At 42.5% G+C, this 27,156-nt stretch overlaps 2 protein-coding genes and 1 long non-coding RNA gene across 6 annotated transcripts in view; 2 read left to right on the forward strand and 1 right to left on the reverse strand.

Moving 5' to 3' along the window:
• Window positions 1-745: 745 nt before the first annotated feature.
• Window positions 746-11,569, reverse strand: LOC125436513. Its single transcript, XR_007245067.1, has 4 exons — window positions 11,209-11,569; window positions 8,880-8,980; window positions 2,377-2,445; window positions 746-868 (listed from the first exon to the last, which is right to left on the reverse strand). It is a non-coding gene; the product is annotated as an uncharacterized LOC125436513 (long non-coding RNA).
• A 23-nt stretch (window positions 11,570-11,592) lies between these two features.
• APC (APC regulator of WNT signaling pathway) overlaps window positions 11,593-27,156 on the forward strand; it is a 99,202-nt gene continuing 83,638 nt past the window's right edge. The window contains exons 1-2 of one of the 4 annotated variants that reach the window (XM_048503576.1): window positions 11,593-12,022; window positions 14,311-14,355. Coding sequence is in view for 1 of the 4 variants with exons in the window: in XM_048503580.1 (XP_048359537.1) it covers window positions 14,323-14,355 (33 nt within the window). In the remaining 3 variants the exon portion in view is untranslated. The remainder of the gene's footprint in view (window positions 12,023-14,310; window positions 14,356-27,156) is intronic. The other 3 variants (XM_048503580.1, XM_048503575.1, XM_048503582.1) reach the window with 3 other exon arrangements.
• LOC125436109 (circadian-associated transcriptional repressor-like) lies at window positions 16,780-18,403 on the forward strand (the record flags this gene model as incomplete). The annotated part of the gene is given in 3 exon segments (XM_048502741.1): window positions 16,780-16,854; window positions 16,857-17,812; window positions 17,814-18,403. Coding segments are annotated over 3 exon segments (1,434 nt in total), but the record flags the coding sequence as incomplete, so codon positions are not given.

Below are 27,156 nucleotides of genomic sequence, written 5' to 3' on the forward strand. Positions count from 1 at the left end.
CATCTGCGCGAACATTCTAAGGGCATACCAACAATTGGATTGTTCAAATTATATGTAATTTGCTGCCGGAGTTTTAATGTTTAATTATTATTATTATGTTATTATGTTATTGAGTTGCTGTTGATGACAGCCATGTTGTTGAGCCGCCTCGAGCCCTTCGGGGAAGAGGCGGCCTAGAAATCTAAAATATAAATAAATAAATAAATAAATAAACCCCTCAGGCCACAGACATGCTGCACGAACATTCTAAGGGTGACAGTTTCATGGCCTGGTACACCAAGAAAAAGATGTTTTACCTGGTTCAGGTATGTACTTTTGGCAATCTGAAGGTCCGATTACCTGCCCACAACAGGGAGGGACATCCTGTGAAAATTTGGGGGTGATCTGTCCATGCTTGTTCATAGTTTACTCAAAAGGTAAACAAACTCAACAGATTACAACACTCTATTATCTATATGTCATCTTGTACTTCAGGGAGGAGAGCTTTAGCCTATAAATAGTATAGGGTCAGGAACTACAACTGAGTGATAAATCCTATTCTATACTATTGGTTAGCAGTTACTAAACTAAATGTGGGTCAACTTCACGTTGGATGCACTTTGCACACCAGTTTCTACTATATTTGTAGTTCTTGTTGATATTTTTCATTGTGTCAATTTACCCTTTCAAATACATAGTAACTGTTATTTTTCTCTTTGTCATCTATGATTTGAAGAATAATGAGTATAATCCAACAAAATGTAAACACTTTTGATTCATTAATTTCAGTCAAAATTGACTTTTAAGGGAAGCAAAGAACTCAAAGCACAGACTAGCTAACCACTGCAGCATCAAAGAGTGAAAGTATGACATGACTTCTGTGGATGATCTGCAAGAAAAAAAAGGCAAGTTTATGTTTAGAAAACAAAAATATTAATATGATACAACAGTTGTTTTTTTAAAGCCAGGCATTTTGCCAATATCCTAGGGATGATAAAGGACTTTGGGAAGAATTAACATATTGTCCTTATACATCATGTACCTCAACCCAAAGTACATTGAACAAGTCCCCTCCCCTAAAGCCCTGTTTGTGGAATACAAACATACAAGACTAGGATTTACAAGCCAGCACATGAAATTACATAGGAAATGAAGTCACAGCACAATATTTACAAGGCATGCAATGTATCATTCCCCTTTCAAGTTGCTAGAACCTAGCATGACTGGTTGTGCATACTGCGTTTTACTGAAGAATGGAAAGGCTGTGTGATATATTTCAACTGGCAGATCTCCAGAGAATAACTCATCCGGGAACTGTGACAGACTACCGAAGAAAAAACTACATACAAAACATCTGATACACCATCTAGACTAGTTCCTTATTAAATGTGAACCAGTAGACTGGGGGGGGGGGGGGGGGGTCTTATGAGTTCCATGAGGCAATGGAGAACTTCTGAATGCCTCTTTTTGATTTTCAGAATAATTTTCTGGTCCCAAGAATCTTCAGTAAAACCAGGGCCAAAGACATACATGAATCAAGGAATTCATTTCATAGAATTTAGCCCAGTCTCCCTAAGTAATCAATGTACAGATACATTTTTCTCTATGCATCATGTTTGTTGTTTTCATTTAATTATTTACTGTCTGCTCAAGCTTAGTGAAAAGACACCACACTTCCCTTTAACTTCCAGAATACTTTTTTTTTTGCCAACAAGTCAAATCTGACATAGTGACCATTGGTGGGGTTTTCACAAGTGGTTTGCCATTGCCTTGTCTCCACATCAAGCCCTAGTATTCCTTGGAGGTCTCCCATCCAAATACTTACCAGGGATGACCCTCCTTAGCTTCTGAGATCTGACTGGATCAGTCTACCCTGGGCTATCCAGGTCAAAGCTCCAGGACACTTGTCTTTGTGTACCAGGTAGCTTTCCATCCTTCCAAGGTCAGTAAAATGAATATCTAGCATACTGGGGGTACAGTGTTGAAAACTGGGGAAGGCAATGACAAATCACCCCATAAACATAGTCTGCCTAGTAAACATTGGGATGTGACGTCACATCAGTATTGACCCAGTGCTTACTCAGGGAACTACATTTTATATTCAATAGACCAAATGGAACCTTGATCAATATGATATTTTGGTTCATTATTTTTATTTTAATCATACAAAGTATTGTAGAAACACATTTGGTGAGGAATCTTCTTGTGCAATACTCCAAATTAAAATGCGGGGTAGATACTTTTGCCAGAATTTTCACATTCTTCTAGTTGATTCTCATTCTGTTAAATCATTACTTTCATTTGATTTAATTAGCCTTTGAACTATAAATTCTTAACCCACTGCTTCCATACAATGTTATGAACATCTGTGGTTCACAAGCAGCTATTTTTACTTACCTAGGAAACTTGCTGTGTAGCTTGGTAATCCATTTCTTACATTCTCATTGGGTTGGATCAAAACCCAAACTGTGAACAGAAGGATAGTAACCACTAGAGTAGTTCTGCAAATGCTTGTCCAAGAGTTGACACAATGTTGTAACAGGTGGGTTCTATATATTCTCTCTGCCTGTTTTATGCAGCAGCTGCTTCAGTTTTATTCAGTTATGTTGCTAATAGCTTTATATTTTTATAAAGTAATTTATATTATTCCATATTCAAAGACAGGCTGCCTTGAACATATTGTATGGAAAAGGAAGACAAAAATATCTGAAATAAATACATAAATACTATTATCATGCTTTTGTTTGTGCCTGAACAAATAAAATAACTTTTTGAAAAACTTAACATCACTTTTCTCAGACAACATAGTAACATAAGGGGGGTGGGGTGATTTGACCTTCTCTGAGCGGAACAGGACTTTCGGAACTATATCATTACATTTTCTGCTTATTTTCCCATCCAATACAAGAGATGTGAATTTTAAAAATTACTCTTGATTAGTAGCAGTGAGATACTTAATTAGAGACAGCATCATTCTGAAACGGAATATCACATGCAGTGCGACAAGTATACAATCACAATACACAAGAAGGTCAAGAATGATCACAGCTAGAAACATTTGCAAGAACAACAGCCTGGATGCTCACAGACTCATTTCTGGATGTTTCAATCATAGGTGATGTAAAAAATATATTAACTGAATACTGAAGGATCAAAGTGCACCACTGAATCCTTATGAGAACTATTATCTGGGATCCCTACATAAACCGCCTAGGGTTCCATGAAAAAAAAATAGCATATACATGTAACTAATGATTAACAATAACTATATGTAACCTTCCTGGAACAATTTTGCTGATCAAAATCACCCTTTGATTATTATTAATCCTAGAATGTAGAAAAATACAGGTAACCTGCCTCTGACTTGTCCTTTCCCCAATCCAGAGCTTCTAAAGTGGAGGAGGGGTCATTTTATATTGAAAAAACAACAACAGTCTGAACAGAGGAAAGGGTTAAACTTCCCTGCCTCATGTACCATGACCTTATCATTTATTTAAATGTTGGAAAGATTCACAGTGCAATTCCTGGGATGGGGAGGACTTTGGAGGTGACATGATCCCTGCACCAGCATAGATGTCACCTCACACCAGCAAAAGTGGTATCTATGCTGCTGCATGAGCACATACACTGGCACTGGGAAGCTAAGCAGCTACACAGTGCATGGGTGCTGGTAGCCATGGTGTCAGCACTCCTTCAGAGCAGGAACCTATGTGAGCACCAATAGGGGCATTCCCAGGAGAGCACCCTTTTGCTGGCATGCACTTACGCAGCATAAACGGTGGTGCAGCCCATTGGGCCATACAGGGACTTCTTATAGCAGTTGAGGTGGGTTGCCTTTATTCTTGTTGGACAAATTTCCGTAGAGGTGGTGAGGCTGCTTTGTGCCTGGCTGCTGCGCATCTACCCCTCAAGGATTAGGATGCCATTAACTTATCTTGCAGCATCAGAAACAGGCTCTGGAAACAACAGGCTTGTACAGAATTCCCAGAATGTACACAGAAGTTCATTCAACATGCTTATTTTTTCCCCACACCAGATTTACTTTTCTTACATTTAAATCAAAATCTCTAGTTCAGGGGTAGGGAACCTGCGGCTCTCCAGATGTTCAGGAACTACAATTCCCATCAGCCCCTACCAGCATGGCCAATTGGCCATGCTGACAGAGGCTGATGGGAATTGTAGTTCCTGAACACCTGGAGAGCCGCAGGTTCCCTACCCCTGCTCTAGTTGAACCTGTGAACATTTCTTTGATTCTGAAAACGGGTGGTGGATGTTTTGGGAAAACAACACGTCTACCATGCGGTTAGGAAGCAATCACAAAATGGTTGCTATGTAGGGGCACTCAGTGGGAGGCCTCCTGCCTACCACAGAAGACCTGCCAACAAGCAGAAGAGTTTGGGGTGGGGGCATGGGGTGTTAAGCAATATCACTGATGTCACTACATCACTTCAGGGTACAACTATGCTGATTTTACTATTGTGACCTGTCTATAGTAGAAGAGTGAATTACTATACCTGTGGAGCCATTATTCCTTTGTCTTTTTGAAGGTAGTAGCCAGCTAACAAATTAGAAGGCTGGAAACTTTTGAAAGATAAATAGTTCTTTATGGGTTTGCTAGACTAATAGTTTAACAGCCTTATGCAGGAGGGCGGAATACCAGCTTACTGAAGACAATAATAGGAGATAAGTTTTTGCAAAAACAGTACTTTTTGAAACTTTCCACTTGATAGGTGTTGTTGTTTAACTAAGTGCTGGCTAGGTTATGAAGTAGGCCAATAATTAGGTTAAGTTCAAGAGTTGCATAGCCCTGGAGCAACCCAGGAACGGGGCTCATGTAAATGTTCCAGCATGAAACAGAGCTGCCAGTGTGTAGACCCTGCCTACTGTGCCTTGGGCCCATTGCTACAGATTATCTTTATGCATGATCATGAATTTTAAAAATACACTTTTCATGACTCTTTGGGTGTTTATTGGCAAAACGACACGCTGAGTTCTTCAAATTATTCCCAGTCAATCCTGGTAACACTATGGTTTTATCATAGACTTCCTAGTGATTCCTAGCAGAGGTGGAGCGAGGGTGAACTGTGCCTGGGATGCGCGTTCATCCTGCGCCCCAGAATGCCCCCACCCACCCTGGAATGCCCCTGCCACATCATAGCCACACCCCCGCAAGTCGCGCCCCACCTGGCTATGCCACTGATTCCTAGAGCTACCTCTTGTCACTTCTAGGTTGTACCTGGCACAGAGGCTAGCAGTGTTTTTATTTTTCTCCAGAAGCAGGGAGGAGGGGGCTGCAACAGTGGCAGTCACCAGGAGGTGACCTATTGAGCTTAATTCCATCACAAAAAGTAGGTTTCAAAAAAATGTTAGGTGATTTCAAGTTAAACATCTTTCTATCATGGAGGGAGCTGTTTCCAAATGGGTACTCCCAAGTTCTTGCAGATCGCAAGATTACACCTCCTGGGCTCTTGCAATTCCAATTAAGTGGAAGCAGAGGCATAGTTGGGCCAAACTGCGCCTGGTGCAGTCTATAGTTTCCACCCCCATGCCCCCCCTTACCCCACTTACCTTAGTTCCTTTCCTTTTCCTAGAACTTTTTCAGGCTGAAAAAAAGGCCTATTCACAGTTCAGCCTGATGGGAACTATACTTCCCAGGAGACCTTGTGAGCCCCAAGGTCTCCTGGGAACTGTAGTTCCTCAGGCCGTTTTTAGCCTGTACTGTGAACACGCCTTTTTTTCAGCCTGAAAAAGTTCTAGGAAAAGGAAAGGAACTAAGGTAAGTGTGGGAAGGGGGGTCACTGTGGGGTAGCACTGTGGGGGCCGGGGGAAGGGCCTGGGGCGATTTTCCACCCCCCCCCCAGGCATGTGCACGGTGCATGGCACACCTCCTCCCCTTGTAGCTCCACCACTAAGTGGAGGCAAGCCAGATCTGACTATTTGCTTTGATGCTTTGGGAAATAAAAAACTGGGAACCAAGAAACACGTCAGTGGGCACTATGAGTCCATAGACACTATGGTTGAGATCACTGGTTTAAAATGATAATGACAGAAATTTGACTAATTGGCTCCCAGTTGAGTTCCGAATCATCTTCAAGATGTGGGTGTTAACCTTTAAGGCCTTACGCGGCCTGAGACCCTCGTATCTTCAGGACCGCATTACCCCATATGTCCCTACTCGGCCTCTGCGTTCAGCAGATGCCAATTTACTGGTGGTTCCTGGTCCCTCAATGATGCAGCTGGCCTCCACTCGGGCCAGGGCTTTTTCAGCCTTGGCCCCTGCCTGGTGGAACACTCTCCCTCCAGCTGTCCGGGCCCTGCGGGATCTTGGTGAATTCCGCAGGGCCTGTAAGACTGAGTTGTTCCACCGGGCTTTTGGAGTGCCCAGCCGCTGATTAGGTGCCCCTTCTACTCTATTCCTCCGGTTTTCGGAGTCCCCCTGTCATCTAGGGGACCCACTTTTGTTACTGCCTTGTTCCCCCTTTTTTGGGAGGGTTTAATCTGGGGTATTGCTGACGCCATTTTACTGAATTACTGCTGCGTTTTAAATATTTAAACTTTTAAACTTACATTTTAATTTAATGGGGTTTTGTTTATATACTGTATGTGGAATCCATGTTGTACACCGCCCAGAGCCCTCTGGGGATTGGGCGGTATAGAAATCCCATAAACAAACAAACAAACAAACAAACAAACAAACAAACAAACAAACAATTCTGAATAGATTTTCCAACACTACATTTTTACTTTAAAAAATGTATATAAGGAGCAAAGGAGAGATTCCACTGCATGATTTAGAAGAAAATATTCTAAAATGTACAGTTAGATATAAGATTATTACAAACTGTTTTAAAGTAGATATGTATATGAAATTACTATTCATTGATGTTACTTAATTCTGCACACTTTTGATACCCGAGTGCGATCCAAATTCCACAGAAACAAATTACAAAACTGATTGCAATATATTTTTTTTGCAAATGCAACTTGTTCAGTAGAGAAATTTAAAAGAAAAGAACAGCTGTGGGCAAAGAGGCAGTTTCTTCAACAGTGACTTATTTGATTTTTAGAAGTTACTCTAATCTTGTGGAAAGAGGACATTATCTATATTTAGATACTTTAAAAGAATGGGTTTGTTATAATCCCACGGCTTTGAATGCCATTGCACAGACAGCACACTCATAATAAATTAGGCAAGGCAATCAGATTTCCAGTCATTATTAAACCACAAAGTTCTTTGACTCAAGGCTTATTAACAGTGTTCCCAGTTATTAAGCCCAAAGTTGTCAAATGGTACTTTGAATAACAGAAAAGGAAAGGAATTAAATTATACAAAGTGAAATGTCATACAGCTGGGAACAAGCAAACTATTTCTTTTGTTGGCTCGGTGCTTATTACATACAAACAATGGAGGAAGAAAAAAAATCAGGATACTGGATTATCACAACGTGTCTATGAGTTGCAAGAATGATGAGATTGTATTTACTTTATACCAGCAGGATAAATGTCAGTGGTACCCATGTAGTAGCCATTGTGGGAGGCTACGTATGGAATATAATATTCAGTTTTGAAATCCCAGATTCAAGAATGTACTTTGAAATGAAACAAGAAATAGAATATAAAATGTAGTGTAAAACGCTTGATCAGAGAATTTTAGAAATTTGATCAGTTAAGCTTAGGGAGAAAGGTGGCTAAATGCATTTTATAATTATAGGAAAATAACTAATGCTGTAAAGACATGCATAATCAACAGAATTAGAGTCAGAGTGGTGTAGTGGTTAAAAATGGTGGACTGTAATCTGAAGAACCAGGTTTGATTCCACACCTTCTCCACATGAAGCCTGCTGGGTAACCTTGGACCAGTCACAGTTCTCTCAGAGCTCTCTCAGCCTATGCAGAGGCAGGCAATGGCAAATCATCTCCAAACGTCTCTTGCCTTGAAAACCCTATGGGGTAGGCATAAGTCAGCTCTAACTTGACAGCACACACACACACTCAATAGAATTAATGGTTATAGACTGGATATTTGGGGGAACAAATAATCTTACTGGGTTTTAGACAGAGCTGGATAGTGACTGGATACATTTAGGAAGACATATAGAATAATTTTCTCCCGAAGAACGCTTGATGGTGAATGAACTTTTCCAGGAAATCTGGTGGGAAGGATGCTGATCCTGTGTGTTTTAAATCTTAGCTGTGTTAAATCTGAATGCTCTTAAATTGATAAATTGTACATTTTAGTATGTTTTAATTTTATTAATGTATGCGTATACATTAATAAATTATTAACAGAGTTCCCAGTTATAAGCCCTATACAACTTAGTTGCTACACTGTGTACCACACTGAGTCCAAGGAATGGTGGGTTAGACATGCATTAAATAATAGTAGGTGACACATTTGCACTAACCAGGATGGCCCTGTCTAGCCCAATCTTGTCAAATCTGTGAGCCCCATTCAGGGAGGGGTGCAAATCCATTGGTAGAAATGGCACACAGTCATGTTGGTGGATTCATCCTCTCTGGGGCACTTGCCCCAGCAGAGAGGCAATTCCACATGTGTGCAGCTGCTATGGTCCTCCCTGGTGATGGGATGCTGCCCTGGATGCTGTGCCAGAGTCCCAGCACGCCTGCTGCCACTGCCAGTATAATTGGGGTGGGCCAGGGGCATAGCCGGGAATCCCTCCCAGCCATTCCTGGTGCTACGCCGACAGCTGGGAGTCCAGGAAAGGGCGGTGTGAGTCTGTTGAGCTCCATGGAGGCTTCTTGGTGGCTGGGAGGCATTTTCACTTTTTGAACCTTCCCATGCCACTGGGCCCAGCTCTTAGATGGGATTGTCCATTGCCAAATCTGATATCATTGTAAGTCTTGTTTCTAGTGATATTCTAAAGAGAAACTTGACAAACCTGCAGCTGGAAGAAGCATTGCCACCAGAAGTCCTGTGTTCCATGGATCACATTAGTCACATAAGTCTAAGGGACCTGAGTAAATGCTTGGAAATGGTTTCCTGGCATACAACAGTAAAATGAACAAGTATATAAGGCAGATGAAGGCAACCAATAGTTTCAAGAAACAAAGTTATTTTTTAAAGAACTATATCTTCATCTAGGCCAGGGGTAGGGAACCTGCGGCTCTCCAGATGTTCAGGAACTACAATTCCCATTACCCCTGATCTAGGCACTTGAAAGGTTTAAGCAAATGGTCTCTATTTTGTTGCCTCTGACAAATATGTCTAACCCTCTGGAATCTGATGTAATTAATTCAGGTTCCATAATAAATATATCTCCACTTTGGTGTTATCACTTATGCCATCTTTTAATCTTTCACATTTTTTCTAGTTTTCCTATATCGTAAGTATGTATATTGTACATGTTTTAAGAACATTTTATATTTTACCATCTGCAGCTGTACGCAGTGACGTAGGTATAGATTTTTTATGGGGGGGTTCGGGGACGATGCCACGCCCCCACCCACCCCTGGGGGTGTGGCCATGCCTCCCCAAACCACACCCACGGCCTCAGTGCTTATAAAAGCAGCTCCCTGAGGCAAGGGATGGCAGACTCCCTGAGGCAAGGGATGCCCCCCCCTCCGCCGGCTGGGCTCCCATCTGGCAGCCGGCAGTCCCTTCTCTGTCCCCTCCAGGCAGAGGGGTAGCAAGGGAAAATGGAGCCCAGTGCAAAATCTGAGATTTGTGCAAACCCCCCCTCCCACCATGGGTGGCTTCTGTGATGCTGGAATCCACCCCCAAACAGCATCACCTTCAATGGTGTTTAAGTTAGGGAGCCCAGATTCTCCTTTTAAATCCATTTTAAAGGGAGAATCTGGGGTCCCCAGTTAAAACAACATTGAAAGTGATGCTGTTTTTGGGTGGATTATCCCCCACCCTGAAACAGCATCACTTTCAATGTTTGAACTGGGGACCTCAGATTCTCCCTTTAAGTCCATGCTGAAGGGGGTGGATTTAAAAAGAGAATCTGGGGAAATTTGGGGGGTGCCTGCTGTCAGGGGTGCAATTGTTAAGCTAGCGGCACCAAACTTTCAGGGTATCTTTCGGAGACTCTCCTGATGATACCACCCAGGTTTGGTGAAATTTGGTTCAGGGGGTCCAAAGTTATGGACTCTCAAAGGTGCAGCCTCCATCTCCTATTAGCTCCCATTGGAAACAATGGTGGATGGGGGTTTGGACCCTTTGGGGAGTCCATAACTTTGGACCCCCTGAAAGAAACAACACCAAACTTGGCTGGTATCATCGGAGTGTCACCTGACGATAGCCTGAAATTTTGGTGCCACTAGCCTAAAAACTGCACCCCCTGCAGGCCAAAAACAACACTTTAAAAATGCAAAAACCCACAAACGGGGGGTGGGGGGTGGGGTGGAGCTTCAGACATGCAATGGGGGGAGGTTGAACCCGAGAACTCTCCCTTACCTACGTCCTTGGCTGTACGTGATAGTACAGCTCTTGGAATACAATGGCATCCCAGGCTCCATTTGTATAGGTAGGACATAAAGGCCATGTATTATGTTAGGGATGCCAGCCTCTAGATGTGATCTGGGTATCCCCAGGAATTACAGCTCATCTCCAGACTACAGAGATCAGTTCTTCTGGAAAAAAGTGGATGCTTTGGAGGGTGGCCTATGTGGCATTGTACCCTAGTGAGGTCCCTGTCATCCAGGAGTATGCCAACCTAGATCTGGCAACCTTATAATATATGGGCAATTAAGACTGGAAGACCAGTGTCAGTGTAAGCCTATCAGAATAACTCCAGTATAAACCCATTGATATCTATGAATTTAGACTGGAGTAATTCTCCACAGGATTGAGCTGCACATCAGGGATTGGAACATATATCTCTCATTATTTGCAGCAGTCATGTTTAATTGAAATTTATCATGGCTTATTTTATTTTTAATACTGACTCTGGGCATTTTTAGAATATTTTGATTCTAAAAGCTGGGAACAATGGTTTCCCCCTCTTTTATCCAATACAAAACCATAATTTATACATAATATTTCCCAATAAAAGAAATAATTATTTCCTTTATGCTAATTTTTATATCTTTCACAACTAATAATTTTAGCTGGACTTTGCTAATTTAACTGCCAAACTGCAAAGAATCTGGGAAGAATCTTTACGCAGGGCAAGAATCAGCTAAGGCAGGATTCTGACCATCTCCCACAGCTACAAATTCTGGGCACTAAGTATATATATATATCACACAATAGGATGACGATACCTTGGATTGGGCACGTGTCAACCGATCTAGACATCGAAAGAATAGGGAAATGATCTGCTCAGGACAGTAACATATCTGCGGCTCTTTCCCCTCTTGCGCCCGCTCTCCTGAATGGTTAATCTCAAACGGGACAAAGGGCAGCCTAACTATGCAAATTCCAACCCCGGCTATCGAATGGCTTCATTGTCAAGGATTGGATCCACCCCCGTTCCTCCTCACTAGCAGCTGTTCTCTCAGCAGGTGTGAGAGACTGAATGAGAATGACACATCGTTCCACGCAAGCGCGCTTGACTTCTTTCTCACACAGCTGCCGCGCGGCCCTCGGTCTACCGCGAAGCGTCCGGGTCCATTGGAGCTGGGATTTCCTCCACCGCGCATGCGCCATACGCATTCTCCGGGCAAGATGGCGGCGGAGAGGCTAGTCTGGGATTCGGAGTGAGGGGAAGGGGGCGGTGGCAGCAGGAGCTGGTGGATCCGTGCAGAGGGGGAAGAGGCCGGACGGACTGGTGGTGCCTGTGACGAGAGCACAGCCGGGTAGCGGAGACTTTCCGCCTTTGCCCGCTCAGGAATGAGGAGCCGGGGTGGCGAGATGACGGGGAGCAGCCCCCCAATCTCCTGCCGCCGCCACCAGAACCACCCGTGAGGAAGGGAGCGCGCCCTGCACGACCTTTCCTACGCCCCGGATGTGTGGGCGGTCGCCTTCTTGCTTCTTGGTGGGGCCGAGTCCCCCCATCATCGGCCGCGACGGGGGCAGCGGCAGTGTCCGGGGGGCGGCGGCTGCGCTGCATGCTGTGGAAGACTACCAGGAGGGCAGGTGAGTGTCTGGTGTGTCTTTGCAACCGGCTTCAGCCCTTGGGCAGGCACACGCCCACCCTGGAACGGAACGTGGCCCTCTAGGCACTTTTTCCAACTAGCATCTTGTGCTGTTGCATTGAGTGTCGGAGCTTTTGAAGGGGCGTTCCTGTTGCAGAACCTCCCACCTTCTTGGGGCTGCAGACCCCATTGTCTGCTTGCATGACTTTCTTAAAGCCTTCCCGTGAACTCGGAATTATTTCAGGGGCAGGACAGAGTCCGTGCTTCTGGTAAGCCACACTATGGACAAATAATTTTTGCCCTTAAGATTTCCTGTGCAGTTGTTTGAGATCCAAGCCCTGGGAGGAAGGGGAGGGGCTATGGATGGGTTTGTGCTACCTGGGTGGAGAATGAATGCATGGCAAGAGGGGAAAGTCGTATGGGTTCACTTGCAAGTAGTAGGTTGGAGCCAGGGGATGAGAGTTCGAGGTTAAATCCCATTGATTGGATTCTAGTACTAAAAAGTTTATGGCACAGTATTGAATTCTGTGAAACTACCCTAGGATTTGAATTATATGATTCTGGAACTGTCAACTCTAGATTTACAACCGTCTATGCTGTCTTGTCTTTATGAGTCAGGATCTCTTCTTTTCTTGTTTAATGGGAGAGATTCTTCTTAATGCAGTTAGTAATTTCTAAATAGCTTTTAATTTTGTTATATTTAACATATAAGCTGGCGAAAAGATTTCCCCCTTTCTGTCTATTCCTAACTATGGTATAAGTGAGGATCTGTGTCAGGGCCTATTCATACATTACAAGTGCTGTAGAATGTTTCCTTGTGGCAGCTTCAGGGGTTGTCATATTTATTTATTTACTTTATTTCGATCCCTCCTTTCTCCCTGGGGGGAGGCTCAAAGCAGCTTACGTAATTCTTCTCTGTTTCATTTTCACAACAGCCCTACCGGTTAGGCTGAGAGAATCTGACTGGCCTGATGTCACCCAGCAAGCTTCCATGGTGAAGTGGTTACTGGAACCAGGGTTTCCTAGGTCCTGTACCATGCTGGCCCTTTGCTTAATGTAGACTAGTTCAATTGTATGGTGCCCTTCCCAACTGCTTTTCCTTTTCCTACTGCAGTTGACGCTAATGTGAAAATACTGGCCGATTATGCACAGGGCATCTGCTGTGTGATGGGGGCAGATATCTGTCTTGCCAATATATTTCCTCAAGCCCCACTTTCACTTTCTAGTCTCCCTGTGTCAAGTGAGATCACTTCTAGTATGAATTTAATTTTGCTTCACCCCCAGAGCAGGGAGATTTTCCAGTGAGCACAGATTTGCCCCAGACCTCTTTCCTCTGCCTATGGCTACCCTGCCTAGTTCCACCCTTCCCACCCTTTTCACTGCTGTCCATACCTTTCCTGTTCCATGTTGGCTCCTTCCTGCTTCTTTAATGCTCATTTTGATATGTCAATGAATCAATATAACAGGGTTGACTTTTGCAAGGAAGAACACAAGCAGGGTTATTTTCTGGTTCCAGCCCACCTCCCCTGCTGTGCTTCTGCCTTCTCTGATGATTGGGAAGACATTTTAAAACTTATTTTCAGACAAGCCTCTTTCCTGCAGCAGCACCGAGAGAGAGGTGGGGGGAGGGAATCAATATTGTTTGTGGAGGAAAGGTGGGGAGAATATCAGCTCCATAGTATTAGGACTACTTACTGTGTTGAGATCTATGCCTTTAAGAGGGGTTGAGTTAAGAGAACCAGGAAACAGAGTCCTGTTGAGACTAGGTGTGGCGAGGGGACTGGGCTGCCTCCTTGCGTGTAAAGAGAGAAATGTGAGGGGACCACTTCGCAGCTAAAATGTCCATGGTAAGTGTTCCATGAGTAATGGACTATTGAGTCAACCAAAATAATAAGCAATCTTGCAATCTATAGCATTGACACCACGCAGAATAAGTTTTCAGTTAGTACAAAATGTAACATTTGAGTAAATATTCAATAATTGTGAATAAAAATGGTGATTTGTTAATGTAGAGAGGTATAGGTCGAGGCTGGTGACGTAAATATAGATGATCCACTCTTCTAAGGATATACAGACTCCCTCATCTTGTCAGTATTAATGTGTGAGACATTAAATCATCCAATATATATCTATGGTTATGTGATGGAAAGAAGCTGGTGTTAGGTTGTTAGTTACTGGATTGACTGGCAATCAGGGCTAAATTCGCAATTTTGCCATAGTTTTAATGGTCTGATGTGATAAAGTCAGTCTTTGTTATTAATCCTTCCGTTGCCTTTGCTTTCTGTTCAGATATCGAGCTGTATGGAGGCAAGGGGAGTCTACCTTTGCTTCTTGGTGAGTGATCTCTGCTGCTTTAACTTTATTGATCTTTGGGACAAGAATTGTTCCAGCAGTGGGGTGATCTTGAGTGGCTTCCTTTTTTATTTCAGGACGTGAACTGTGATAAGTACTGTTGAATCTGATGATGACTTGCATTTGCTGCTAAAATATCTAGAGCTGCCATTGGTATGAGAGGCTTTCAAGCCTTGTAAGCAATTTTGGAGCTGTTTGCTGAACAGTGGGTCTAAATTGCCATAGCTGAAAAATGAAGTTTTTGTCTTCTTCCTTTCTGGGAAATGCGTTTACTTGGGAGGAGTTGTGAGAACAACTGAGAAGGAGAAAGAAATTCTTGCTCACAGCCATTCTATTCCAAATGATTAATAATAAGACACATAGATTTGCTTTTATGTTACTTTCTCTGTGTTTACAACCACCTGTGTTTACAACCCAGTGTTGACACCAGAAAATGCCTACATGAACAGCTGTTGATTCTTTAAGGAAATTCTACTCTAGTGGCAGATCTCCTGGAGTGGCTGTTACTGGCATAGTAACTTCCCTTTGTTGGTGGTGGGGGTGGAAATCTCTTTGGTAAACCGATGTAAATTTGGAAGCTAAGCGTTGCACTTTTCCATGTGGTAGTGACCTTCACGCACAGAAGGTAGTAGGTAGACTGGTTGTTAGGAACAGACATTTTAAACAATATCTTAATGATGGTAATAACAGGTGTCTGTAATCCTCAGCTGACTTTGATACAGTGGATTTGGAGTTTGGTGCGTGTGGTGTTTAAATATTAAAAACTGAGCATCCAGACTTTTTGGTATGTGGAATTTTTGGTATGTACATTGATATACAAAAACCCTTTGGACTAGGTAGAGTCTGGCCCATTTTATAAGAACCTCTGTCTCACTATTTATTTATATATATATATATATATATATATATATATATATATATATATATATATATATATATATATATATATATATATATATATATATATATATATATATATATACACACACACACACACACACACACATATACATATACACACACACACACACACACACTCTATGTATACAAGAACAAAAAACAAAAATAAGCATAAACACTTTCACATCATCTCATCAATACCTCATCAATACAAAACAAGAACTTGAAATAAAGAGAGAAAATAACTAAATAATGACTTCCTGCTATCTCCTTATTGAATTCTAATCCATTCTAGGTTCAGGCATCTAATGAAAATAAAACAATTTATCAGTTACACATTTTATCATTTCTAAAATTCTGTTTCAGTCTGCTGTTTTCTTTTAAATCTCAAATCCTGCAATTGTTTATCTTCTACCATATTTTTTCAATAGATATTCCGTAAAAGGTTTCCAGTTTTCTACAAACTTCTTTGTATTACTGTCCTTTAATGAAGTTGTTAATTTTGCTATTTCTGAATATTCTGTGATCTTCTGTATTAAATCCTGTCTCACTATTGATGAAAACTTAGTAAGCCTTTTGACAACTACCTCAAACTTTGTAATTACATGAGCTATGTAAACTATATTAAAAATACCAAATAATAATAAAGAACTGTGACCAAAGAGGGAGGAAATACTAGTTCAGTAAAGATCATAAGGTCCCCTAGCACATTCTTACACATGAACATATGTTTCCTCTTGATATCCTGCTTCTATTCCCCCTCTTAAAAAGACTGTTACGGATGTAGATGTTAATCCTGAGAGAGTAAATGTCTTGATTGAACATTTTCTTTTATGGCAGAAAAGTAACTAAGATATGAAATGTGAAGTAATGTAAAAATCCTGTTATTAGCTGAGTTTATTATGTTTTTCTATGTAAGCCACCTCGAGTCCCTTGGGAGATTGGCGAGGTAAAAAGGCAATAAATAAATAAATATTATTGATTTCTGCCAGTCAAGATCTGTTGTCCTGGAAGATTCAACTTGCCCATCAAATAGATTATATTTACGGCAAGGAAAATGTACAAAAGCATTGTCTTGTGTTCCAAACCAAAAATGACCAAGAAGCAAAGAGCAAAAATTTGAATTAAAGTCAGAATCTTTGAATTAAAGTCAGAGAGGCCGAGTCGCTGTGGCCCTGGGAGCACCGCCGGCCAATGGGGAGCGGCGGGGTGGGCATTGGGGGGCGCTGGTGCATCGCATGGGCGGTCTTGGCTGCACGTGGCCTTGCGTGAAAGCCCGCGTGCCCTGAGCCCGGCCGCGGGAAGGCCGGAGGGGGCCGGGAGGGCGACGCCGGCGCAGATCCCAGCCGACAGCCGGCCGGGCGGAGCGTTTGGCGGAGCTGCGCGGTCCCAGTCTCGGCAGTGGGCTCCTGAGCGCGTGCAGAGCGCCCTGCGTTTCTCCCACCCACCCAGCCCCGGCGCGCGGGCACAGGAGGGCTCTCGTGAGAACGCTTGTGAGTCTTTCTGTGGACCATGGAGTCCTTCGCCATGGCTGTTTCCTCCCGCGAGTCTCTCTATTCCGTCGACAGCGCCACCAGCGAGGGCAAGGCGAGGGGCCGGAGCAATCCTGCTTGGAGGTCTTCCTTTCCGACAGCAGCAGCGATGCGGAGAAGGCGGCGGCAAGGCCCTTGCAGAGCCGGCAGGACGGTTACCGGGACAGGCAGAGCTTTCGCTGCGCCTTGAAATCCAAGCGGACTCATCCGGGTGCTCTTTGCCAAGGCCACAAGCCCCACGCCCGGAAGCCGCTTGGCTTGTTCGCCTCGGCCCGGCTGTGCCCTGCGGGGCGCTGTTGCCCTTATCCTGCGGCATGGGAAGAGTCTTACTGTGCCCGTTTGAGGGACGCGGAGGGCGGGTTGCCCAGGAAGGCAGCGAGCCAGAGGAGGGTGGAGAACGGTGGGCGCAAACGGCCCAGCAGTGCCGTGAGAGGGGGCCAGACCCCAGAACGTGTCGTGCAGCCCGCCCTGGCTGGCATCAAAAGGCATCGGATCAAGGGCTTGGATGCCGGAGAGGATCCATGCTCTCTCGATTGGACTGAAGGGGATCAGCTGTTTTCTCAAAAGTGCCGGGAGCTTCACGGCTTCATCCTTCCTCTCCGGGAGCTTCTTGGCCGGCTGAAGATGGGCCGCTTCGACAGAGGACTCAGCACCTTCCAGCGGAGCGTGGCCATGGATCGGATCCAGCGGATAGTCGGTGTCCTTCAGAAGCCAGGAATGGGGGAGCGCTACCTGGGCACCTTGTTGCAAGTAGAACGGATGCTGAAAGTGTGGTTCCCTCAAATTGCCTTGAAGAGCTCGCACACTGATCGTGACGCAGAGTCCGAGGACAAGTCTGAAACATCCGAGAAATCTTCGTCGACAGAAACTGCCCTGCCGAGGAGGGTGGCTCCCAGCGACAGTCACGCACAGAACCCCTCCACGGAAAATCTCCCCCAGACCCATCTCACGGACTCGGTCTCCTCTGACAGCAAAGCCGGAACTTTCGGGGGGGAGCCGGCCCCCTTGCTGGCCTGCCATGAACCTAACCTGGATTCACACTTCGCCTATTTCGAACCCCCCCTTGGGTTACGTGAACTCTGCCTTCGGGCAGGCCCTGTTGGGCCCAGCCCCCCCGAGCACCTACGGCATCGTCCTCTTTCTCCATAACGGCCTGGCCGCGCCCGGGGCCTGCGACTGCTCCACTCCTGTGAGTCCGGCTCTTCCTGCTCCAGTCTGTTTCCGTTCTAGCCAGCTTCTTCCCAGCTCCGGAGAGCCCCCGCGGTGTCAGAGCCTCCCAGGTGCCACACAAGGGTGTACCAGCCTGCCACGCGGATCCTTCGCTTGCCACTCCAAGTCTCTGCCATGTTTACCGACGTCCGGTGAGAAACTGACGGCTGGAGAGACGCCGAGTCGCTGCGGCAACTTTTGATAACCGTGTTTCCCCGAATGTGAATGTCTCTACCACTTCTGTTGCTTTTTTTAAAAAAATGGAAGCACGTGCTTCGTTTTTTCCTTTCCCCCCCTTTTTTAACTTAAAAAGTTTAATGTGCGTATGGCAGAGGTGGTGTTGCCATCCGAGGTAAAGGGTCAGTTTCAATAAAAAAAGACCTTGTTGTGATTGATTGATTGATTGAATTAAAGTCAAATGTACTGTTGGAATCAGTATTATTTAAACAATATTATTTGAGTAACATTAAAGGATATTTAATTTGTTTAGATTATATGGATTTCAAGGAGTGTTTTTTATTTTTATTCAGATTTTTGCTCCTCACCATTTTTTTGGTTGACTTGGTTTGTGTAGTGTGCGCAGATTTATTCTTCCCCTCCTTTGCATATAGAAATTCTTCAAAGTGACAGCTTTAAAAATCTATGATTTTCATATTTTATCAGGGTTTTACTATATGTTGAGACATGTACTTCTGTTGACATTTGTATAATTCTATATCTTTTATGCTTCTATTTTTAATAGATTTTGTTCTAGTTACGTCTTTTGGATTTGTAAAGAATTGTCCTGAAGTTAGACCACAGTGTGTATAAAGCGCCTTCAAGTCACTTCTAACTTATGGCAGCCCTATCAGGTTTTGAACACAAGAAACTTACAGAGGTGGTTTTGCCTGTCTTCTGCACAGCAACCCTGGATTTCCTTGGTGGTCTCCCATCCAATTACTTACTTGCCTGACCCTGCTTAGCTTCCAAGATCTGTTGAGATCTATCCAGGTCAGGGTTATCCAGGGCTATCCAGGTCAGGGTCAGAAAGAAGTATCTGGAAACCAAACAGAAGTATGTTAAAGTTTCTGCATTACTATACTGTTCAAATAATATCAAAACCTAAATTTTTATCCCTAGTTTATTCTTTCTTTTAACAGACACGGTGCAGGTAGCTTTCACTTGATGAAATCCTGAGGTATGCTGGTTTATAGGCTGGCTATTGGAACATAGTACACAATATAATATAGGCTGAAGATATCCCTCATGCAGTAGAACAAGTTTTTATACCCCACTAGAAAAACCTTACAATCACCTTCCCTTCCCCTCCTCCCAACAGGTGAGGTAGGTAGGACTGAGATAGTTCTGAGTGAATTGTGATTAACTCAAGGTCACCCAGCAGGCTTCATGCAGTAGAAAGGAGAAACAAATACAGTTCCCCAGATTAGAGTCTACTGCTCTTAATCACTTCATCAGGATGGCTTCGTACCGTTTGTTGTCCTAGTGATGTATATATTTATTCATGTTCTTTATTTATATTCCACATGTCTCACTCAAAAAGAAGATGGATTACAGAATATAAAAACAGCAAAAAACATAATGAATAGTGCACTATATTTTTTATTCAGCCTGAAAAGGAGTACCCCTTTTCTTTCGGTCATGGTTTCTTTTTTACCCAAATAGCAGCAATTGCTTTTGACACACCTCTGATATTTTATTTGGTGCAACCAAAAAGTATACCACAATAAATATTGGTTTCAGAGATATTATTTTCCTTTTCCTCTCTCTTTTATTGATTAGATTAGATTCAGGATGAGGGGGAGATCCAGTTTTTAGCTTGGTTTGTTTTTCTACTATGTGATCTCCCCATTGGAAAACTTATTTTATGTAAGATTCAGATTTTAATTGTTATTGGGTTGAATTTTATTTTATCGTATGTTATTTGTATGTGAGCCACCCTAAACCCAGCCTTCAGCTGGGATAGGGCAGAATATAAGCCCAAAATAAAGTATAGTTCATTTTATGATGTCTCTACCCAAATGGTGTAATAAACTTGTCCTTCACAAAATTAATTGGTTATGTGCAGCGCCACTGTGCTGCACCTGTTGGTGGCTTTTGTTGCGGTTGTGCTGAGGCACCATCTTGGGTGGGTTTTCTGGTAAATGTCCTGTTTTAAGGTAGAGCCAGAATTGCTGCCTCAGCAGTTTTGTGAACCCTTAAAGAAATTGTAAGGGGGCTGCGCAAATTGAGAATTTTCTTATGCTTTTTGGGTGCTCTGTTGAAGGCAAGTATGTTGGTGCTGTTGGGTCAGTGGGCCCTTTTCTGGTCCTGGGGTATGAGCAAATGCCTGACTTTGCTACCTTCCAGAGCCAGCTCTGGTAGTTTGTCCTCCTACAAAGTATACACTTAAATTAGATTTTGTTTTTTTCAAAAATTTATTGGAAATAAAATTTCATTGTCTAAATATGCACAGTGCATTTTTTAAAAAATGACACGTTAATGTTTTGTTTTTATTTCCCATGCTAAGAATTGGCATTCTGTTAGACTTGTAAGATATTTGAATTAGTATGGATTTGGGGTTTCCACAAAAGTTTGGATGCCAGTTCAAGTGACAGCTCTCTAATTAAATTCTAAATGTCATTGTAAGACCTTGAGAACTGGACTTGGTTCATGAAGCTTTTTCCAAAAAAATGTTTCAAGTGCAATAAATTGAAAAGAGTAAATTGAATGGAGTAGGAGTTCTCATCCTCTTTAACCAATGGATTTGTGTACTGCTTTATTTGCATGAAAAAGTAGATTTCAGCACATGGCTGTCTTTATTCTTTTCTCATTTACTGAGGAACAAAATGTCTTGACTCTTTAGCTCTTAAATAGTATTTGCGTTAGTTCACAAAGTATTCAGTAACTTCGTTAACTTGTTAAGAACATAAAACAATAAAATTAGGATTATTTTTATTTCTGTAGTTGTGATGGAAAATGTGGTATTATAGTTTATTTTCATTTCTTTGTTTTAAAACTACCAAGATTGTATTTCTTCTAAGACACTTGCTTATCTCCAGTGAACAGTTAAATTCAGTATGGTTCTCAAGCCAAATATTAACTGTATACCTATACATATCTTGTCTAAAAGATGAGAATAAATGGCTTCTGCTTAAGCTTTCAAAGAATACCTTAAAAATCTTTTCTTTGGTATTTAAAGATTACCGTGAGAATTTTTCTTTGGTTCGTGGATCCAGACATGTTTTTAGCCTTTGGCGTTCATATATTTTAATGGCATATTCCCTACATATTGCTAGAGATGTAAAATTTCTGAACATTTTGACATCATGGGTGAAAAATGTGTTTTTCTTTCTTTTGGAGAAAAGTAAAATTTTGAGTAAAACTCAGTATTTATATTCCCAATACTTCCTAAAGCTATTTTACTATTTTGACAATATCCGAAGACATAATTCAGTAAGGGATGGAAGTTGACAATGCACTTCCAATCAGTCAGCATGCAGGACTCACTTCCAGCCATGGATGTGAGTCTTGTATGCCTTCCATTCTGCTTTCCACACTGACCAAGAAGCAGGCTGGGCCCTCCCCACCTGACCTGGCATAAGCCTCTCCACTTGTCCACCCTCACCCAGCCCCCAAAGGTCAATCTGAGCCTGGTGGGGCATGGGCTGCAAACCAATCTTCCCAGGTGGCCTGGCACAAGCCTCCCCTTCCCCCATCTTTCCTCTCCAAACCCTGAAAGACCAAGCAGGGCCTGGTGGACAATGACAAGAACTTCAGACCCATGCATTTTATGTCATGCAATCATTCTGAAGTGCAGTGGTAAATCAGCTTTGTACTTATAAGAATTGCTGGGACACACTAATCAAAATCATTTATAAAAACACTGTTTGTCACAATGAGATTTCTAGGTGTTATGACAACTTGGTGTCTGGGATTTGTTGAGACCTGCCATAAAATAAAATTCTGAGCATGAGCACTGCAGTTGTCATGGCATGGCTGTTGGAAGTACTAGTATTTCTGAAACATCTTCGTAATAACTGTAAGTTCTCATAACTCTTTAAAGTCAGGATTCTATCATTACAACTGGATTTAAGTGTCTTCAGATTTATCTGCCAGGCTACTAGTCTATACATGATTATTTAGAACTAGAACAACGTAATGATTTCAGTATGGTTTATAAGTGCAGTGGTTTTGGGTAGGTACAGTTCTTTTTTTTCCTCCGGAGTTGCTTAGACCTAGTCACAAAGGCTTGTTTTTCTTACTGTCATTTAGGTTGATAACTTCCACAAAGAACACAGATTTCTGTTACACTTACTCAATCTCTTCCCCCATCAACTCTCATTTCCCCTCACATACAAAACCACTCTACAAACCCAGACAACCCTGCCCTCTAGAGTACAGCTTATCGTATTTCATCGTATCACATGTCAATCACCCATTCAGTCCCCCTCTTTCTTACCTTTTTAGTATGGTGACCCATCCAGGACTGACCCAATATTTTTTCCCTAGACAAGCTATTACCTTGGCAGCCATACATTCAGCATTCTATTTTCTGTACCACAGGTGCTTTTTTTGGAAACAACTAACATCACATAATGGCTGTTACTGTCCCCATTGTTCACCTCAATCACATAAGAGTTCACCTCCTCCTTCTTGGCCTACTGGGCCAGAGCTGGAGTTTAAGAAGGGGCACGAGGTGTTTGGGATTGAAGAGATATGTGAAGATGGCAGTGAAAAGGCTGTTGACAAGGCCTTAATTCAGTGTATCTCTCACAGCAGTGAGGGCAGTGAGGCATTGTAGGGGACTAGGCAAGTGGTTGGGCTACTGGAGGAGCATCACCAAGACAGAACCCTGCATGCACACATCTTTTTTTTTGTTTTTATTACATCATTCTGGACAGCTCTCACCTACTGTCCAACCTCCCGTCCCCCATTTTGTCCAAAGTGGGGGATGGAGATGAAGATACAAAGGGTGGGAGCCACTGTTACAGCCGACTGGTTTACAACCCACTTTCAGAGGCTTCATGACCCACTTTTAGTTCCCAACCCACAGGCTGGGAAACACTGCTCTAGAGGCCCACATTTTAAACTATACCAAGATACACCAAAACAATCCATAGAAATAAAACACACAAAAATCTAATACTACACACATAGCAGAACACCGCAGGGACTTTGCCGCTTCTTCCTTCTGGTACCATTTCCCCTCCTTGAACAGCATCCATTAAGTTCATGGGTGCTTCTGGAATGAAAAATTAACAACACACAGTGTGGACTCAGAAGCACTTTATTCATGTGCCTCTCTGAATCTTGCACAACCTGAGTTGTGAAGTCTCTTTCTAAAGGTAAGGGAATGATGTTGGCAGTTCTTTGGGGAAACATTGCATTCATTTATGTGTTGCTATGCTCATGAGACCTGTTTTGCTTGCACCCTCAGATCCTTTAGCCTTCCGATGCTTTGGGTGCAGCAAAATGCTTTTGGTTTTATATTACAAGCAGGAAGCCTCAAACAAGGCGGGAAACACTCCTGCTTTCAAGAGGAAGTAGTTAAATGCCTGAATACTACAGGACACCATAAATCAACTGGGTTTTTTTTAGTCTTGGGTTCTCGTCTGCTCCCTGTTTAGCTTTGGTTTCACCTCCGGGTGAATTAATTTTTATCTCATCTAATTTTATTGTTTTACTGCTATCATTCACGATGAAGAACTTTCTTCCCCATCCTGTCTGAAGTTGTAAACAAACTAAGATTGAACAGTTTTTGACTGATTGTTCTTTGATGGAGACATTACTTGATGGTTTGGCACTCTTAAACAGATTCACTCCTTTGGATCTGGGATCTGGGACTGAAGTTATGCCTTTTAGCTCTACAGAAAAAGCTCCAGTCATTTGTCCTTTGGCTACCTCCTCAGGAGTGCAGGAGGTTGTTACACAGTTTGTTAAAATTAAATGAGAAAAGACCTAGTAATGTCTGATAATCAGTGTATCAGGCAGGAACTTTTCTCTAACGAACTGATTTTAATTTCAAGAACTCTGGACTTACTTTTAACAAACTTTTCCAGTTTGGGAGATAAATTAGACCTGCTTATAAATCAGGATACTTGTTTAAAGACCATTACTCAGCCTCAGATGTGCAAGCATTAAGCTATAGGTAGGATTCTGCAGACTCCTTTTCTTCTGGTCTTGCTCATGTTGCTATGAGGATTAAGATCACTGGGCAGCCAGCTATGGATAATTTGGTCTCATTAATCTTGCAAAAAAATTTTATTGGTCAATCCAAGTTAAATTTAAAAAGGTGGAATCAGGATTTCATTGAGCCAATTGTTAAAGTGTGTTCCAAGTGAAACCCAATTGATTTCACATGAATATCTGCCTTCTGTGAACCACTACAAAATAATTCTTCTGACCTTTAGTTCACCTAAAATACCCTCATTACTTTTGAATCGTCATGAATACTTCTCCAGGAGGTATGACATCAAAATCAGGAGGATGTTTGGGAATATTAATATTCACAAACTTATTGTACATACATAGGATAATTCCCTTAAGAAGAAGAAGAATTTGGATTTATACCCCACCTTTCTCTCCTGAAAGGAGACTCAAGGTGGCTTACCAATTCCTTTCCCTTCCTCTCCCCACAACAGATCTCTCCCCACCTTGTGAGGTAGGTGGGGCTGAGAGAGTTCCAAAGAACTGTGACTAGCCCAAGGTCACCCAGCAGGAATGTAGAAGTGCAGAAACACATCTGGTTCACCAGATAAGCCTCCGCCGCTTAGGTGGAAGAGTGGGAATTCAAACCTGTTTCTCCAGATTAGAATCCACCTGCTCTTAACCACTGTATTATGCTGGCTCTCAACTCAACAAATTGAAATCTGTGGGAGATCACAACAAAACAGGTCAACTTTTAAATACCCATACTGATGATTTAAAGGAGATAGTGAATAAGTGAAATCAACTAGAACTGTCTTTGAAGGAAATTCATTTATCACGTCAACATATTTTTGATGAAATGGGTGCTGTTCTTCACCTTAATCCTGCCTCTAATTCTGCTCCAGATTCTAGAGGGAGTCCCTCATGTTTGAGAAATAGTTCCCCTTGTGCAACTTAGCTTGAGCTCAATTCCGAGTTGCCCAGACCTTGCCCACTGGATCATTTTATTTGTGGAGCAAACTGTGCACCTCCAAGTGTGGGGAACGTACTACTAGAGCAGGGGTAGGGAACCTGCGGCTCTCCAGATGTTCAGGAACTACAATTCCCATCAGCCCCTACCAGCATGGCCAATTGGCCATGCTGACAGGGGCTGATGGGAATTGTAGTTCCTGAACATCTGGAGAGCCGCAGGTTCCCTACCCCTGTACTAGAGAGAATGGGCCCCATCAAAATTGATATTAACTTAAGCTCTACTAATGTGATTGAGCATGGATCTCACATTTTTTGTGAGAAAAATGTGACCGCAAGAGCTTGCTGAACTTTCAGCTCCAAAGGATAATATATACCTGACATTGGTCAACTATACTAAGGGAACTCAAGAGCCCAATATTGATCTGCTTTCTGCAATACTGGTACCAAACGTAGAACAAGAGATTGGTGATGACTTTAGATACTTATCAATGTTTTATAAAGTTTTAAATGTTTATACGTGCCAATAAAGGTCATTTGTTAAGTTTAAGATACTTATCACCGGATGAGCAGAAAAAGGTGGTCGATAGATTGGAAGAAATGAAACAAAATTTATCAGCGTTATGAAGTTTCCTGATCTGATTAACCCAGCTAAAGAAGCACCCTGTTTGCAAGTAAATCTGCCTCTATGCTCTCCTAGCTCTTGTGCTTCCCTTCCTGTGACTGTAACCAAGCTCCTCCTCGAGCAGAAGGATCTCACAAATGGTTCTAGGAATGATATAATAACTCTGTCTCTAGCTGTTAGTTTCCCTGTTCAGACAATAACTCACTTGAAGGGTTCAAGGATTTTATTGAAGACATGAGGGAGTCAAGAGAAGACAGTTCTGGCGAAAAGGCACAAAAGCAGTTGATAATATGTTGTAGCAAATCCCCACCCCCACACGTGAACCAAGACAGTTAGAAAAGTCCAGCCTGAAGGCCTGTCCCAGCCGCCGAGCTCCAAGGCCAGAGAAACAGATAAAGCGGCACCTGCAAAAGCGAAAGTAATCCACAACAATTCCCCCCACCCAGCAATGGTATCCTGACACCAGCCCTATCTAAGGTGGTCAATTCTAGAAACGGCTGTATTCAAAATATCGTATCTGATATTGTATCTTTGAGAGATGACAGCTGACTTTAAAAGCATGTTCTGGTCTCTCCTCATATCTTGGGTTAAATTTTTTGGTTTAGTATTGACGACTATTCTTTGAGTGACCATCTTCCCTTAGTTTTTTCTGTGACTGTGGAGACTACTTCTAATGATCAACCTAACAATAACGAATTTCATTTGCGTCTGACATGGTAATCACAAAAAGAATTCTTTTTTAAGGCCTTTGTAAATTTGTCTTCTATCTCTAATTTGAGAATGAAAATAATTAATGCAAATATCCCAGATGTGGGGATTGATCAATTTGATCATTTAATTGTTCAGTTAGTTGATACTCTTCAAAGTAAAACTTTATTTAGTGATAGTAGAAGTTCTAACCTTTCTTGGTTTGACAAAGAATGTATTAAAATTAATCACCAATTAAGGTCACTTTGTAGAAAATTTCGAAGTTCTAGGTCCCCTGTAGATTTTGCGTGTCTTTGCAATCTAAAACATTATCTACATTATTTTATTCAAAACAAGCAGCAGTATCTTGCAGAAGTCAATTGGAATCAACTTTTACACGCAACTACAATGAATAATTCTAAATAGTTCTGGCATTTGGTTAATGATTTGGTAATTCTGGGTTGTCTTCAACCTCGTCATTTCCCCTCTCAGTTGGTATCATTATTTCTCTAACCTTTTTCATGTAAATAAGTTGGACACCTCATGCCCTGTGGTTGATTCCTCTGAGCTTCCTGCCTGGCCTCCTGTTTTGGTCCAGGAAACTGCCAATCTGATTACTAGTTTAAAAAATGGAAATGCATCAGGGCTGGATTCTATTATTCCGGAGCTTTTAAAATCAGATCTGGATTGGTGGACCCCACTTTTGGCTTCAGAGTGTACCCTGATTAATAACAC

The sequence above is a fragment of the Sphaerodactylus townsendi genome, linkage group LG07 (genome assembly GCF_021028975.2).
Source record: "Sphaerodactylus townsendi isolate TG3544 linkage group LG07, MPM_Stown_v2.3, whole genome shotgun sequence".
In the NCBI taxonomy this organism is placed as follows: domain Eukaryota; kingdom Metazoa; phylum Chordata; class Lepidosauria; order Squamata; family Sphaerodactylidae; genus Sphaerodactylus; species Sphaerodactylus townsendi.